Source organism: Echiichthys vipera (assembly GCF_963691815.1).
Source record: "Echiichthys vipera genome assembly, chromosome: 2".
NCBI classification, from domain to species: domain Eukaryota; kingdom Metazoa; phylum Chordata; class Actinopteri; order Perciformes; family Trachinidae; genus Echiichthys; species Echiichthys vipera.
Window position 1 is genome coordinate 20919036 of NC_139827.1, and position 17476 is coordinate 20936511.

The 17476-nt window shown below is 39.2% G+C and overlaps 1 protein-coding gene across 1 annotated transcript; it reads right to left on the reverse strand.

Moving 5' to 3' along the window:
• Positions 1 to 818: 818 nt before the first annotated feature.
• Positions 819 to 15826, reverse strand: LOC310956171 (P-selectin-like; the record flags this gene model as incomplete). The annotated part of the gene is made up of 15 exons (XM_083926315.1): positions 819 to 883; positions 2748 to 2945; positions 3360 to 3539; positions 4074 to 4262; positions 4405 to 4481; positions 5448 to 5544; positions 6079 to 6255; positions 9396 to 9494; positions 9849 to 10046; positions 12243 to 12422; positions 13188 to 13373; positions 13725 to 13801; positions 14791 to 14887; positions 15297 to 15476; positions 15757 to 15826. The coding sequence occupies 15 exons, from the start codon at positions 15824 to 15826 to the stop codon at positions 819 to 821; spliced, it is 2070 nt and encodes a 689-aa protein (XP_083782441.1).
• Positions 15827 to 17476: the final 1650 nt, after the last annotated feature.

Consider the following 17476-nt stretch of genomic DNA (forward strand, 5'->3'; position numbering starts at 1 on the left):
AAAGGCCACAAGGGATTTTTATGTTGCTGGACTGCTGGAATAATTTTTTGTTGTTGCGACTATGATATTGAGACACTAGATGGTGGTGTTCGGCTCATTCTACATATTCAACCTTTAATGTTATGTTTTGTAAGGAACTACAGATGCCTGTTGTTCTTCAGGTATTTACATAACTATTTACATAATTAATGCACTTGTGAGTTGTGTATAAATCTCTGTATACTTGCATACCCTTTGTGATGTTTTAATTGTCATCATAGAAAATATGAAGCACAAATGATCAGAACATAAGTAAACAAAGAAATACAGAAGATCATTATGACCTCTGCAAACCAGAGTGACAAAGGCTCTTTTGTGAAGGAACCTCAGAGAGAGTGTCAGTATCATAGGGTGTCTGGCACCACAGAACTAAAAACAAGCCTGCATGCAGAGGTGAGGTACTGGTTGGCAAGGGTTTTATGTATATAATGTATGTCTTGTGTAGCGCCTCCACATGGGTAAAAGTATAATTGCACACAATCCTGTTTTGATTTCATAAACAATCAGGGGGAGTGTGGCATAAATGGAAAAACATTCTGAATCCATACCCATATTTTGAGATCTGTATTATGTTCTGTAAATTCAAAGAATAAAACACTAGTTTTGTTATTCTCTGTCTCAGTGTTCGGCTCCTCCTAACCTATTAGTGGTTATTTATTTAAAGTTCAAATACTGCACAAATATGAGAAAACCACAACAACAACCAGGACACCCCAACACACGTTCCATATTGCAGTAGTTTAATAATCATCAGAGAATCATCAGGATATGCTGCTGTTTCAGCACTGTGCGATTTCTGATGGAAGTGAACTTGAATAAAGGCTATAATCAGTTCTGCTGGGCTCTAGAAAAGAGACAGACACACATGTACAGAAAACAGGTTATTATATTTACACTTACCATAATAGAAATACTGATCCTTAAAGAGATATTTTTCTGATTCAAATCCAGCTCTGAGTCATGGCAGTATGGACAGTGTGTGCAGATAAAGGATGTTTGGCCTCTCTCATATATATGCAATGGAGATCAAAATTCGAGAACACAGTATTACTTCTTGATTTATTCTGAAATACCATTTTTTTTTACTGTTTAGAATTTGATAGAATATCCGCCGTGGCTATACCACTGCTGTACTAGCATGTTTATTACCATGGCACATCAACAATAATCTTTATTTTGCGAAAAAAGCAGTGAGCAAAATTAGAGAACACTTTCAGATACAGCCCAGTTATTGGTGTTAATCTTGCACAATTTACTTAATTGTTGGACACACCCTATTTATCCGGTTCCTGGTTACTTCGCAAGATGGCAAGCCTTTCTTAGGTGACTGAAACCCTAAGACAGCAGGTTGCCCAGATGAAGGCCAAAAGGATGACCCTCTCAGCCACTGCAAAAGAGGTTGGGCATTCCAAGTATGGGACGTCAAGAATAATGAAACTTTGCAAGGACACAGATTCATTCAAGTCCCTCAAACAGATCGGTCCACGTTAAACAGGTGCACAATAAGGATGGAGGAGAGGATTATGCAAAGACTCTCACTGGGGAATCAGTTCAACACTGCAGCTGGAGTTTCTTACCAGTTCAGTGCTGAACAGGGCAAGGATCACTCTGCAGTGACCAAACCTCTTATCAGCAGAAATAATACAAATGTGAGACTTGTCTTTGCTGAGGAGCATGTTGTGTGGACAGGGGAGAACTGGTCCAGAGTGCATTTCAGTGATGAGAGTACGTTTTATTTATTTGTGTCTGATAGGAAACATTAGGTTCGGCGGTGGACTGGGGGAAGACTGAATCCAAAGTGAATGCAAATGTGAACCTCCTTCGGCAACATGATATACCTCCACTGCAGTTGTCTCCCAATCAGTCTGCAATTTTAATGCAAGACAATGTCCCCTGTCACACTGCAAAACAGTTTACGCTGTTCCTTGAAGCTAAGAATATTGAAACAATGAAATGGCCAGCCCAGAGTCCAGATCTAAACCCCATAGAGAACCTCTGGAAAATCCTTGGCAACAAAATAATGGCTAAGAAACCCACTACAGTTACTGAACTGTGACTACAAGAAAAAAGTTCAAACCAGAGCAGTGTGAGAAACTAGTGATGTTCTGTGGGCGCAGATGTGCTGAACTCATTCAAAGCAAGGGTCTCTACACTTCCTATTCATTTTTTAATCCTATAGCCTTAAGAAAACATTGTTTGAATCATCTCTTCTGACACAATGGTTACTGTTCTCTAATGTTGTTCACTGCTTTTTTCACAAAATAAAGTTTTTTTTCCAAACTGCCTTGGTTGTTAAAAAAAAAAAAAACATGCTAGGACAACAGTGGTACAGCCATAGTGGATATTTTATCAAATTCTGAACAATAAAAAAAAAACCAGTATTTCAGAATAAATTAAGATTTAATACTTTGTTCTCTAATTTTGAGCCCCAGTGTATATACATTACATATTTGAAATTTTGAGTTTTTAAATCATGGTCTCTTTAAACTCATTAAAATGTGACATTTGGACTTAGAAAAGATCAGAATAACTTTAATTTTACTTAAATACCTGACAGTTCAAAGCCTGCTCTGCTGATATTTTAGGTTGTGGGTGATAGTCAAGTGACAAATATACAAAAATAACTAAATAAAGTAAAGCCTTTCTCATTATTTGACTATTGTGTTGCTTTTTATGATGCATTGTGCATTTTCAAAAATATTCCTTACGCTCAAAGCATTCAGGGATGTTGAGTTTTCCATCGATGCACTGGGTTTGCACTGCATAACCGCACTTCCTGGCCTTGTTCATGCAATAGACTGAGACAATGTCTTTGTGCAAGACTCTGCCAGGATTTAGATCTTCGATCCAGATTTTTTGTCCTTTGTATAATATCCTTCCTCTCTGTATGCCGACACTGCAAGGAGCTGTTGACACAATAAGAAGAAAAAACATTATACTGGATAGTGTTGTACTGTTTTTTTGTCCCTACACAGGAAATTGAGAGTGGATAGCTGCACTACTATACTCACCTATGTAAATTTCCTAGTCATATTTGGAAGTAACACTAAAATTTACACTGAACACTAAACATTAGGGCTGATATTTAAATGTGAAATGTGATGGTATTGAAATTAATTTAGGAGTAAAAGATCAGATTATTATTATCCAGAAAAGAGTTGGAACAGGAATACAATAATCTAAACTGGGAAAAACTTGAAAAAAACAATTCAATTAAGCTAAATTTTCAAAAACAGCAGCTACTGCAACAGCGTGATCATCCAAGAAATCTGGCTATCACTCAAATTTGTAATTGTAAATGCAATATTGGTTAGCCCTACCTTTGCATGACGGCTTTTCAGACCAATTACCATTCTGCTGACAGACAATCTGGAGGCTTCCTTCGATTACATAGTCTCCAGTGCAGCCATATTTGATTATTTCCATGTAGTCATAATCTCTCTGGTCGTTGCTTGACATGTAGCCTTTGTCAATGTTCTTTGGTGGAGGGCAGGTCACCACTGTTAGGGGAACAATTTAGTCCATTCATCAGAGAGACTAATAATGAAAATGAAAGGCTCATTAATAAAATATTCACCCTATCCCACACTGTATGTATAAAATGTAATCCATTTGTTAGCAAAATGGCAGATATGCATGCCCCCTCTTAACCAGCCATCTGCTCTCTCCATACCCTAGTTGCAGAGAGAGTGCAGGAACAGAGGGTTGTTTAGTTGAATACCTCCTTGGTTAAGTAGGCCATTATCATCTCCTCTGTTGGTAAGCAGGATCCCCCAACTGCTCTCTCATAACTGCTTGACTGTGGTGCAGTAAGATGACGTAGTATGAACGACAGGAAATATTAAAAACACACAGGACTTTCCCTGAGGAAAGCCAAGCTCACGTCCCATGTGAAACTTAAAGCCAATGGTGACTTTTAGTTAACTTTCTTCCGTGAAAGTAACATAAGGTGAAACTTTGAAGTAATGTTTGTGACAGTGAATACTTCTTGCAATGCCACAATACTCAGCTTTTGCTTTTTAAAACTTTTTTACCTCGGCATTCAGGAGTCTTGGTCCATTTTCCGCTGAGAGTGCACTCTGCTCTTGCATTGCCAATAAGTACGTATGGAGGCAGACACTTGTACGTCCCTCCGACACCATAATCAGTATTGTTCCCTCTGATCCTCTTGTCATAAATGATCATCCCAAACTGTGGGATTGGAGCGAGGCCACAGGACAAAGCTATGAGAGAAGCAACAGAATATGCCAATTCATACGCATTGGTATTTAATGCATTCCTATTCTGTATGTGTCTGTGTTCACTGTATGTTTTTACGCTTTCTTATTCATTTTACTGGTCTTGTGGAAGGAGTGGATTACATACGTATGCACTCTGGTATTGGTGCACTCCATGTTCCATCGGCAAGGCACACAGCAGTGGCCTCTCCAGTCAAGGTGTACCTGTGTAGAGCCATATCATTCAGTAAGTTCATGCTTAAATTGAAAATGAATAAACAAAACCCATGACTTCTGACTTATATGAGGTTGAAGGCATTTGAAGCCAAGTATTGGAGGAATCTTAAAATAGGTAGTTATGATTATTCTGCCTTCTTTATTTAGTATTGGTCACCTACACTTAAAGCACCTAAAACGCATGTTTTCAGTATGTAGCCTTTAGAGTCATATGTTATCCCTATGGTCTAAGACAGTCCAAAAATATTAGTAAACATGAACTCTCCAAAATCAAAAAAACTAGAATGCCAAACTCAAATTTGTGATTTCATCAAGTCATAGGTGTGGAGTTTCTCAAATGACAATGAACTAGGAAAGATTTCATTGATGACACTGAGAGCATGCAGGTGAATGTTCTGAGTATATGGGCACGTTTTCTCAACTTTGATACAAATATTTTGATACAAAAAAGAATGTTCTGATTCATTCACTCATTGTCTATGGAGCAGCTCCAGACTTTATAATGTATGACATCACAAGTTTTAGACTTTTTCCCCTGGTTTCTGGCTTTGAGAGAGAGAGAGAGCAGATCATGTTCAGAAATATTAATTGAACTTTTCTAGGCCATGCAAATAACATATTGGAGTTCTTTAGGTGGTGTACCCCTTTAAAACGCTGGCACATTAAGATCTTTACTTGACACTTGGGCACAGGCAAAGTTAGACAAACAGCTTGTTATGGTTTTTGCTAATAATGAAGACAAATTAATTTCAGTGATTGATTTATCTCCACACTACATTTTTCCTCAACATGCTTTCCTGTTATATTGTCTGCTAGATATAACTATCTGCATGATTAATGGTTCTCCATTTGCATTTTTAAAAATACCACCAGTGTATTTGGGACAGCAAGGTGGCTGAGAGAACAAATGACACCTGTCAAACAATGAAATTCAAGAAGATGTTCTTGCTTTACCCTTCATCACAAGTATAGTTGATTGTACTCTGGAACACTGTATCCTCATAGTACAATTCGCCATTGGACAATGGTTCAGGATATGGACACTGTTTCGCTGCAGGAGAAAATACAGTACGGAGAGCTATTGTGTTATAAGAAATGCAAACATAGAAAGACTTTCGCTGTGCCTGCTAATCACATAAAAAAAATAATGAAGTCAATCTAGATGTGCAGATTACCTGCTGCTAATATGTTTTCTCTTATTTATTATTTAGCAACAATATCTGCCTATCTATATATATTCATAATACAAATAATGTTAAAAATGAGACTATAGTAATATTTTCTGTTAGAAATTGTTCAGAGTTTCACATGCTTGTTGGATATCCTCCCCAAAATCTACCAAAGCATTATATTTTTATATGCTACATCAAAAACAAGGGTTAGGGTTAGGGTTTCAGCTAATATTACATTTCAATACAAATATGTTAATATTAAAAGTAAAAGTTTCTTAACAGATGTTGAGAAAATGACATTACTCTACTGTTAGTAACACCTTATTTAACTCTTATTTGCATTACGATAATCAGTAAAATGATTAGTCACATGACCTTCACAAGAAGTTCTTACTAGAATAATGGAAACCTACGTATGCACATTAATTTGGTTTTCGTCCATTCTCCACTGGCACCGCAAACAATCTTCCGAGGGCCCGACACGGGTGTGTGTCCCTGTTTACAGGATAGTGCTAACTCCACACCGGGGCTAAAGTACCTCTGGAACCCATCCATGGCAATGTTGGCAGCCAGCTCAGGCCTAAAACATACTGCAAGGACAAATGGATTTACAGTAATGATGAAGTATGTATACACTGTATGTATGTATGTATGTATGTATGTGTGTATGTATACACTCAGAATCAGAATCAAAACTGCTTCATTTACCTAATGTACAATGTAAAAAGGAATTTGACTGGATGATGACACAGCACAGTGGAATAACACAACACATAACGTTTTTTTAGATTTACCTAAACTCTTACCACAGTTGGTAGAACATCTGTCTGTGTAGGCTATATAATCAACACACTTTGTGTTGCTTTGACACAAAATGCATACAATAAACACAAATTTAATTGAACTTATTTTACAACACAACAATGGAATTTTCCTGCAGTTATGTCCTGTTAGAAGTAAAGGACTGCAGCAATTCTGTCGCTGTCTTCTGTTTTCATTAACCATACATTCTATAAAGCTACTCTGAGATGGGTCATTCATTTTTTGAATTTTCTGCAGCAAAAGAAACAAAATGCATGGATTTACTAAACCAATCAAAACAAAAATGTTGAGAGGCTTCAAAAGAAACAGCAGTGCAGAGCACAATCTATGATTAATACAATACACTGTCTATTTATTATAAAAGTGTAGGCCTGACACATATAATATAATGAAGTTTCTGTAAGTCAATCTGATTTTAGTGTTTTTTATGACATTGTACTATGATTGACTAAATGTTTTTGCTGGAAGAGAACATGTGTTTGGCTGTTGGAACAAATATTTGTTTTGAGACATGTTTGCAATGTTTTGATAGACATAGTGTATTGTGTTAGTGTATTATTGTATTTTGAAAATAAGTGACAGAGCAGAATATTTCTGGGTGAGCAACATATTGTAACAAACCATCTCAAACAACAAATGTATCTTGTAACATATAGATTACCTGATGCTAAAGCCATCATAAGCAAAGTAAAACGTGTGTATGCAGTTCAAACACTATAATGACAAAAAATTAAGAAATAATAGCAAATACCATTGTCTTGTTCAGATGTGACGATGGTGAAAAATAAAGATGGACATAGCAGAAACAAAGTCGGCATGCGTTCCATCTTGAGCTCCTCGGTTCTTTCCTGTGGTCTTTGGCTCAAATACTGAATCTCTATCCCCTCTTTCACTGCTGTTTGTGTTTCTCTAAAAGTAAACAGATAAGAGCAGCATGAAGTAACCAGGCGTTTCCAGGCGATCCTTGTTTTTGTTTCTGCTCTTTTCCCTTTGCTTGCTTTTTGCAATAACAGATAGTTATCCTTGTGACATTTTACTGGAAATGAGAAACTCCAGGAGCGGACTTTCCCTTTTTGCTGCAATATTATGAAACACCAGCTCATTTGGCCCCATTTTGCCGTTGCTTAAATCATTTTCAAGAGCATATGCATTAAAAGAATACCATGGAATGATGATACATGGCTGACAAAAATTCATTGTGTTAATGAAAGAGTCTAAATTTCCAGAAATGTACATTAGACCAACCATTATTTCTCATGGCATGCTTGGTGCCATATGCAACACAATATAGGTCCTATATCATGCTCATGTGCAGGTTCATACTTGTATTTTGGGTTTCTACTACAACATGTTTACATGCTTTAATGATCAAAAAACACATTATTTCTCTCATACTGTCCGTCTGAATATACCTGTATTCACCCTCTGTCTGAAACACTCCCTTTAAGCGCCTGTCTCTTTAGTGCCCTCCTACTTAAAAAGCTCAGTCTGCTCTGATTGGTCTGTGTTTCTGGGTCTTCAGTATCTGCGCTCTCTTCGTCTCTCCTTCATTGCAACTGTTGATTATAACTGCACTGTAGAGACACTTTCTACCCATATATTTTAAAGTTGTGATCATAAAAGTACAGAAGTCCTGACGGCTCGTTTAAAGGCGCTTGTATGGGCTGTATGCATATCTCTGTGAATTGTGAAAAGTATTTTGATCATTTCATAGTATTTATATAGCACATCAACCTGCTTTATAATAAAAAAAAAGACATGGAATTTTTACAATATGAAACTCTTAAAGAAAATAAAAATGCTTCTTACAGAGATGAAGAGCATCAAGAGCAATTAACAATGTAATGTCAGTACAAATATAGAGATAACAAAAGGTTATTGCATCAAATATTGGAGTAGTTTTCTCAGAAATTAGTGAGGTGTCCTGTTAAGCATAAAAAAATATATCTCTTGAAAATACTCCCTCTCTCAGTGAGCAGCTGCTGAATTGGCATCATGTCCAAATACAAACAGGTTGGAGTAAAGTAATACACTGTTTTGGATTAAAGTGTATTTGTCCCTTTTACAAGCTATACAACATTTGACAAGATTAAATGGTGGAGAGAGAGAGAGAGAGAGAGAGAGAGAGAGTGAGAGAAGGGGGGGGGGGGCATGCAGCAAAGGGCCACGGGTCGGAGTCCAACCCGGGCCGCTGCAGTGAGGACTTTCGGCCTCTGAATATGGGACGCCTGTTCTACTGCTGAGCCACGGGGCGCCACAAAGCTGTTCAACGTTCAATTGCTTTGATTTAGAAAGGCAGATTCTTTAGACACGTATGCACACAAATTGTATCGGTTGAAGGCAAGAAGTTAAATCTATACAAGCATGATATTTTTATGGTCTCAACCTTTGTGTCATTTCCTGCCATTGTCTTGAAGGCATTTCACCACTCATCACTTCATCATGCAGTTATACTGGTCGATGAAAAGTGTATGGGTTGTTCACACCATTAAGTCACATCAGAGTGGTTAAGGTCACAGGAGATCAGTTCGACATTAAGTTCTAACACAAATAAGGTGTGAACTGGTATCAAATCTCCTGAGAACAGATGTTAGATTTTGGACAGATAGTTCTGATCTTCGGTTTTTATTGTACGATTACATATGTTCAGAATCCATATCAGCAGGTTGAAAGCGAAATGTTCTTCAGGTCATTGACTCTCTCAGGTACCAAACCAACATTTTACATCCTTAATGAAATCCTTAATGAATTTTAATTATTTTATTAATATTTACTGCTATTACTTTATTTTAACTGATAATGACAGACAAGATAAAACATGTGAACTCTGTCATACTGATACAGATTCATTCATACCCACTCGATGTACATGCAGTTTCAGGTCATTCTATACAAAGTTAGGAAGGTCTTGTGGAGCTTGTGGGGCTCGCAGGGGGTGAAGCAGCACACATTGCGATTTCTGATGGAAGGGTTTTGGACCTTACGGTGTACTCCACCTTGCCTGGTTCTAAAAGGAAAAAAAGAAAGGCAGGTATATTACTGTAATGATAAAATACATGGATCCATGGAAACATCATGGCAGACATCTGTAAGCTATGTGATTGATTATGTACCGTATGTATGCCATGTGATTATTAAAATAATGTCTCTTGGAAAGGAACAAAGCCATAAGAGCCCTTCAAAGAGCAATAATTTCCATCACCACTACCAAATTTGATTTAGCCATAATAAATAGATTATTTTTGCCTGCCAGTTAGAAAGTAAATCAAAAAGAAGAAGAAATTGTCTGTCGAGCATCCCAACATGAACAGGTGGAAAAAGAGAGATTCAGATGAGATTTATCAAAGTGACACAAACTCACCCTCAAAGCACTCTGGGATGGGGAGGGTTCCATCATTACAGGTGCTGGCCACAGGGTAGCCACACCTCTCAGTTCTGTTCAGACAATAGAAGACAACATGTTCTCCATGGATTACTCTGTTGGGTTTCAGATCTGCGATCCAGAGCTTCTTAGCATTGTAGAAGATACGTCCTCTTTTGATGCCAACTTTGCAGGGAACTGGATGAAAAAACAGAGCAGTTAAAGCATGTTTTCGCAGGGTGAGCAGTTTTCCAAACGCTGCTTTGTCATGCCCTCCCCCTCAGTGCAGTGTGTCTGCAGGGCAGTTGCTAGGAATTCTGGGCCCCCTGAAAGAATATCGGTGTGGGCCCCTCTACCCTATTCCTTGCCACCTTCAATTGTATTGTTTTTCAGTGTTCTTGACGGTGCCTGGTGTAATACACCCAATTTGTTTCCTTTTTTAAGATTAACAACTTAACAAGTCAGAGTATTATTATGTAAATTATGTATTATTAGTTGTCTTATTCTCATTTTATTGATTTGAAACATGTTATTACACTTCTGATTGCAAATATATTTTCAATTAACCACTCAACAAATAGGTAGTGGGTATTTTATTGTATTCAACAATCAAGCACTGATATGCTTATGAAATAATTTGATATAAAAGGAAAAACAGTGTCCTGGCTCAAGGTAGTCCACAGGTAAATATGTAACAATTAACTTAAATGTGCAAGTAAAACAACGAGAACATAGAATACGTTGTAAAACAAATATCAAAAACAACAACAATCCTCATCTAATCCCACTGAAAGTTTAAATTGTAGTAAATAATAGTTTGTTCGCTGTAAGTCTCATCAGAAAGCCCAACGCCGGGCCTTTTTGTTGGCAAATTCGCTGATGAGGTCTTTAAAGTCCAATTGTCGGCTTAGCTGACTTTCAATTGAAAGTCTAGCAAGGCTATTTAGCCTCTCTTGGCTTGCTGTGGATCTGAGATAGTTCTTGACTATTTTCAGTTTTAAAAAAAATATTTTTAAACCATTCAAAAGTCAGTGTAAACTGTCCAAAATTCTAAATAGTCTTTTTTTTTTTACTTTGTTGTTGTCAAAAAAACAGAACAACAACGACAAATCTTTGAACAATTAACTTTTTTTGTATTTAGACTATTCAAATGTCCCACTAATGACACATTTTACAAGACCACATTGAACACATCATGAAAACGTAACTGACCTTCGTCAGATGCTCATAATTACTGAGTAGAAATTGAATGGGTCATAATACAATTGAATGCAGCCTCTGAATGGGCGCTTACTGGAGCACTGTCCGACAGTGTTATGTGCGAAACACACAGTCACGGTGGTAGCCCCTAAATTAGTAACGTTCAGTTATAGCTACTCTAGGAACCGTCGCTCTACAATGACCTGGCGATTTTTTTTTAATGAACTGGCGACCTGTCCAGAGCGGGGCCCGATGACAGCTAGCGTAGGCTCCAGCCTGCGCCTCGTCAAAGGTAATATTACAGACATTAAATGAATGAACAAGCAGGCTAATTGTTTAAGCCGCCCTCGGTAGTTTACTCTCACCATTCTTAAAAAAAAAGGTTTTGATGTCTTGGGCCCCTGCTCTGCTGTTCCTACACCTGACCTCTTTCTCAACTCTTTTCTGGTGTCCAGACTTGTGTTTTTTGGGGGGCATACTGACTCTGCTGCAGTTAGCTTCTCTACCGGCTAGCACTTAATTCCGATGAGGAAGAACCCCGGGAAGAAAGAGCCGCGGTGTGGACCAAACCATTTTCTAAGAAGGGGCCAGGGGGGTTATTGAATAGAATAAACATATATAGAGTATTGTACAACTTGTGGCTTTGTTTTAATTCGGATTCATTCGTATGAATATATATTAGTTCAGTGCATAATCATTTTGTCATAGAGGCTACTGGAGCAGTGTGTGGGCCCTGGCTGGCTGTGGGCCCTTAGAATTGTCATCACCTTTCCCCCCTATACGACGGCGCTGTGTGTCTGTAGTATGTACTTAAGACCAAACAAAGACAGTTTTTAAAAAATTTAAAAGTTAAGGTGGCTATGTGGGGAGTCTTGATAGTTGACTTGTAAGGGAGGGAGTTTGTACCATGGGCATGGAGTTTTTAAGCGGAACAAGTAGGGTTATGTTGTAATTTGTTTGTTGTTTCAATGTGTTGTGTTTATTGTTTCCACCAAGGACCCATTTGGAAAAAAGTTTTTAGTATTGAAGTGCTACTCTCTGGGATTTTGTTTCATGATACTATTTCAGTTGTTAAAATTCCTAAAAAAAAATCAATTCAAATCAAATGGGCTTTACTGACTGCTGCTCCAGAAACATAAATACAGGAATTTAGCTTGAGATTAGTTTTTAAGATCTAATTTTCCCATGACTTACCTCTGCAAACTGGCTTGGAAGACCAGTTTCCTGTGTTTTGGCATTGTATCTCAGCCTCACCATCCAAAATATAATGCTCATTGCAGGCATACTTAACCTTCTCCTTGTAGCTATGTTGTCGCATCACAGCAAAGGTGATGAAGCCATTTGGTATGCCTGTTGGGGTTGTGCAGCTCACCTCTGGGAAGATCAAAAATAGGTAAAAAACGTGTGGAAGTATTATTTAGTAGCAGTCGCTGTCCAAGAAAAAAAATTGCAGAATAAAAAGGCAGTCAGGCTGGTTTCATCATATAGATGTCAGGATTCCTGTCCTGTCAGGCCCTTCCCTCTTCCTCTTTTGTTGGTTTGTCTCCCACTCCACTGTCTGTTTTTCCCTGCATGTGTCTTTCCCCTCTGTTTGTTTGTCGGAGCTGGTAGGCGTGGTTCTGCCCAGCTGTGGCTCATTCCCTCATCAACGCCTGCAGGATATGCCACATTCGGCGCCAGACCATTTTCGCATTTACGTGGTACCGTGTCTTACTTGGTTGGCGCCCATTTAACTTATGCTAGTTTCCTCGATCCGTGTTTATTTGTTCATTGTTAATTGTTTCTTTGTTCCTTTTGTTTTAGTTTCCCGAGATCCTGCTTCCCAGTCTAAACCCTCGCATGCTTGTCTACCACCCATACGTGTTTTTCCCCTGATCACCTCGTTGATTTTCATCACCTGCACCTGGATCTCGTTCCTTTTTTCCCCTGCTCCCTGGACACTGATTGTTTATTGTTTTTTGATTAAACACTTGTTAACATCTTACTCTGTGTCCGTGTCTGCATTTGGGTCCCGTTCCTCTGAGTTTTTCCCTGTACCGTTCATGACAATAGATTTGATTTGACCCATAACTAGTCCTGAAGAAGAGCAATAGATAAATTGGGAAGAGAAAATGAAGAACACTGACACTGTCTGCATACCTCGGCACACCGGTGGCTCAGTTGCACTTCCATCAGCCATGCAGGATCCCCTCTCATAACTTGGTGCCTTAGGTGGGTTACACTCATAAGTCCAGCCTTGCCCATACATTGTGGTGCTTCCAGTACTTTGCTTATCATAGGCAATTCTTCCATCTTTAGGTGGCTTGGGGAGTGGACAGTTCACAGCTGTAAGAAGAAAAACGATCATGCTGGAGCTATACCAACAGTAAGCCTTAAGAATACAAAAATCCATATTACGTCAAAATGCTATTTATGCTGCTTTTAAATAATACCACCTTTAAATTGACTCTAAAATTTAACACTTGATAAAAATGAGGCAAATGTCTTGTCAGATTAACAACTTTAAAGATATGAATATATAGTAACAGAAATAAAGGAAATGCAAGTGCACCAATTAATACATTGAATCAGTTTCTTAATTAGATAAAAAAAAAATACTTTGGGTGTTGTGTTTGTTGTCCATTGAACAGTGCAAAGACGGTTACCATTTTCACTATGTATTTTTTCCTCCAGTACCTTTGCAGAGAGGTGGTGGATTGCTCCAGGTGCCATCATGTAAACACCTGCTCTCATTGGCTCCTTGCATGACATACCTGACGACGTTGAAGTTCACATTATTCTTACAAATATTACTGTATGAGTTGAAGAGAGTTATACGCACATTGTGATGTGTATAACACACTTACTCCAAGCCACAAAGTTTAATAATGACAAAATTTATATCCTTGGATCTTTGGATTTTTTTGTCAAAACACATTAGAATCTACATCATCTATGTTCAACATTATATTTTGTTAAGTTAGTGGATAAGAAAAATCTTGTATCCATGTACATAAATCCGGTCTTAGAGACAAGTGTCAAGGTCTAGAAAAATACACACACATACAGTATATTTACATATGTAGACAGACGATCATAATACAGTACAAGCAACATTTTACTGTAGAAAAAAATTTGATTTTCTGATAGTCTTGATTCAAACAAAATGTGTGAAAATATGAAGACTTCTTCTTTTGAGTAAGATTATTTAAATGACCACATCTCCATGGTGAGCTAACATGTATGCCAATGTATCTGAGAAAGGCCGATGGGGGGAATTTCATCCATCCATCCATCTTGTAGCTGACCCAGCTGACATCGGACGTGAGGCGGGGTACAGGACGCAAGTCTATCACAGGGCACATTGAGACAAACAACCATGCACACTCACATTCACACCTACGGGCAATTTAGAGTCACCAGAGTCACCAATTAACCTAACACCTGACCTTCCTCGTTGGAGGGAAAACCTGGAGAAAACCCACGCAGACACGGGGAGAACATGCAAATCCACGCAGAAGGGCCCCAGCCGAGATTCGAACCAGGAACCCTCTTGCTGTAAGACTACAGTGCTAACCACCATTCCACCGTGCCAACCCACTGGGGGAATTTGCCTCTCTGAAATGCACTCTTACACTAATATTAGGTTTGGATGCTGTTCCTGAGCTCTGCTACTAGATTACACCTTAAATACACCTTGTAATGATCTGTTTGGCATTATAAAGTAGCTTTTTTTTTTCTTGAAACAATTAATCAATCTTACCCATCATCACATGTGTAGTTAAGCACACTCTTGAATGGAGCTTCTGTCCTCCCCATTGCTAATGGCTGCAGAAGTCTGGGGATTGGGCACATCCTAGCTGTAGAAAATATGGTACAATATTGAATCTTCATTTCTGGTAGGTTAAACTCATATTATAATTAATATTACAGTATTACTACATATTATAGGAGCACCAACATGTTAGTTGTATTCCTCACTGGTATATTTTTTAAGGTCAGAAAATATAAGTGTAAAACTGATATCACTGCATTTTGATATATTTATGGAAGATTGAAGATGAATGAATGAATGGTTGTATATTTTTTAAAAAGGGGGTCAGCAGGATCACAATACATAAGGCAACTTTTAATCCCATCCTGCTCACACCTTCTACTTTTGGTTGGTTGTAACAATTTAACAATTTCAGCTGTTCTAGTGTTGCAATTCTGCATTTCAGGACGAAAACTGCAATGGTAAAATGTTGTCCAACTCCTCAGTAAACTCACGGGAGCATGCCAGGTCTGAGGGAGTCCATTCTCCAGTTCCAGTGCAGGTCATCTTTCGAGAAATCGTCGTTGAAGGCAAGTACCCCCGTTCACATGTGAGGGTCACGTTTTCTCCAACTTCATACACACGTTTTAGAGTCAACTCATCAATCCCGTCAGTGACAAGAGGTCGGCCACATACTGGTTGACACAGGAAATATAATTTGAAAAATACACAAGGATTCACAACACATCAACAGTATCCTATAGTAGCAGTAGTGGGACAGATAAGAATGCCTTGACTTGTTCTGAAATGTTTGTACATTTTACTTTTGATGCATCAATCATGTGCAAAAGGTACATTAGATAAGAAAATTCTAATAGATAAATTCAATTAAAGAAAAGTGATTAACAGCACATCAGATGCTAAGATACTTGCAGCACATTACCCAAAATGCATAATTGTCTTGCTCCATTTTACCTTTCTTGGATGCTACAGTTGTGTATAAAACCACTTGGCAAAGGACCAGCAAAGCCAACGTTGGAGCCATCTTCTTAGATGGGAACTCTCCTCAGTGTCTCCTGTGTCTGGGCGGGGATAGAGGCAACATAAGGGCTCCTGGATAAATGGCCCCCTGATAGCCTGCTCCAATCATATGCCAGTGTAAGCTCCTATTGATTGAGCACAAAGGTCTTACCTCCAGCATATTTACTCAGAATTAATCGATAACCTTGATTTGGTACAAGAGTCAGCAGCATGATATGAACTCATAAATAATGAGAGTCTCTCAATAGACTGTGCAAACACACGGACACTGCTGTGTGTGTGTGCTGTAGTTTGGGTCGAAAGAAGTTCCTTTTCTGTTAGGTTAGGAAAATGTATGGATTTAAATAACAGAAACTCTGTGACCTGCAGAACCATAATCACTGAAAGTATGCAATAACTAACTGGGTCAAAGGATTTGTTGATTAGGAGTAATATTGTGGGTACTTAATGGGAGGATGAAATGTAGTAGATCATGGAACTGACAGCTTTAAGCTTTTTTATGGTTCTTTCTCTTTAGTGATGGGTGTTTTAAATAGGATTGAGCCCCAAATAATAAGATTTTAGAGAAGTTTGGTCCCAGCTGACATCGGGCGTGAGGCGGGGTACACCCTGGACAGGACGCCAGTCTATCGCAGGGCACATAGAGACGAACAGAGACAGACAACCATTCACACCAACGGCTTGGCATACACGTGCTTTTAACAATTTCTACAGAGCACCTAAAAAAAGGGTAATTCGCTGTGAATCCACGCGATGGCGCAAACCATCCAGAATTCCTGAAGCAGGGCCGAGGGCCTCCTCCCTCCCGCAGCGAGTCGGTCCTGTGTGACATCAGCCGTATTGAAAAGGAGGAAGCGGTGCGGAGCAGCGTCAAGTTACAAAGACAGACCACGAGCAGGAAGTTTGTCTTAGAAATAAAATTGGCAGGACACCCTTTTGGACAATGAAGCCACAGCTGGGAGGCTTTAAAGTAGGCTTTAAAGAAAGAAGCATGCTCCCTCTGGCGTTTGAATTGACTGATAGTTGGAAAGGTAGCTCCACAGGCTTGGAGTTATTAGTTAGCACGGGTAACTGCTCACACTGTCCTCCCAGACCACGACCCGGGCTTTAGGGTACTTGTCCCCCCTCCCTCTCCCCCCCGCGCCCCAGCCCTGTTTGTACTCACTGCCTGGGCCTCGGCCAATGCTTCTTGCTGTCCATACGCCATCACGCCGTAACACGTCACACGCATTGATCGCGTGTGTGTGGCTTTGTTTACAAATCTTTCCATAGACCTCTGAGTTTTTGTGCGTCTTGTTGACTGTTTTTGAATATTTTCATCCGACCAAATCTGCAGTAAACACTCCACCTCCGCACCACACCAACGTGAACCTTTCACCGCCATTGTTGTTGTTGTTAAATGTCCGCGCATGGTCCATCCTTCTATTTACATGTCCGAACAGGCGGACATAACGCTACTGCCGTAGGGCTCGTGCTCGTACACGTGCGCACGCTCGTGCTCGTACATGTTCAAGCGGGCCGTGGACGGTCCGCTGGCCGCAGTTGAGCGCGGAGCGGGTGCACTCACACTGCATAAAGGTACTAGGCTTTAGCTGAAAAAACGGTTTTGGCCGCGGCCAAAAGGACAGTGTGATCACGCCCTTATGGGCCATAG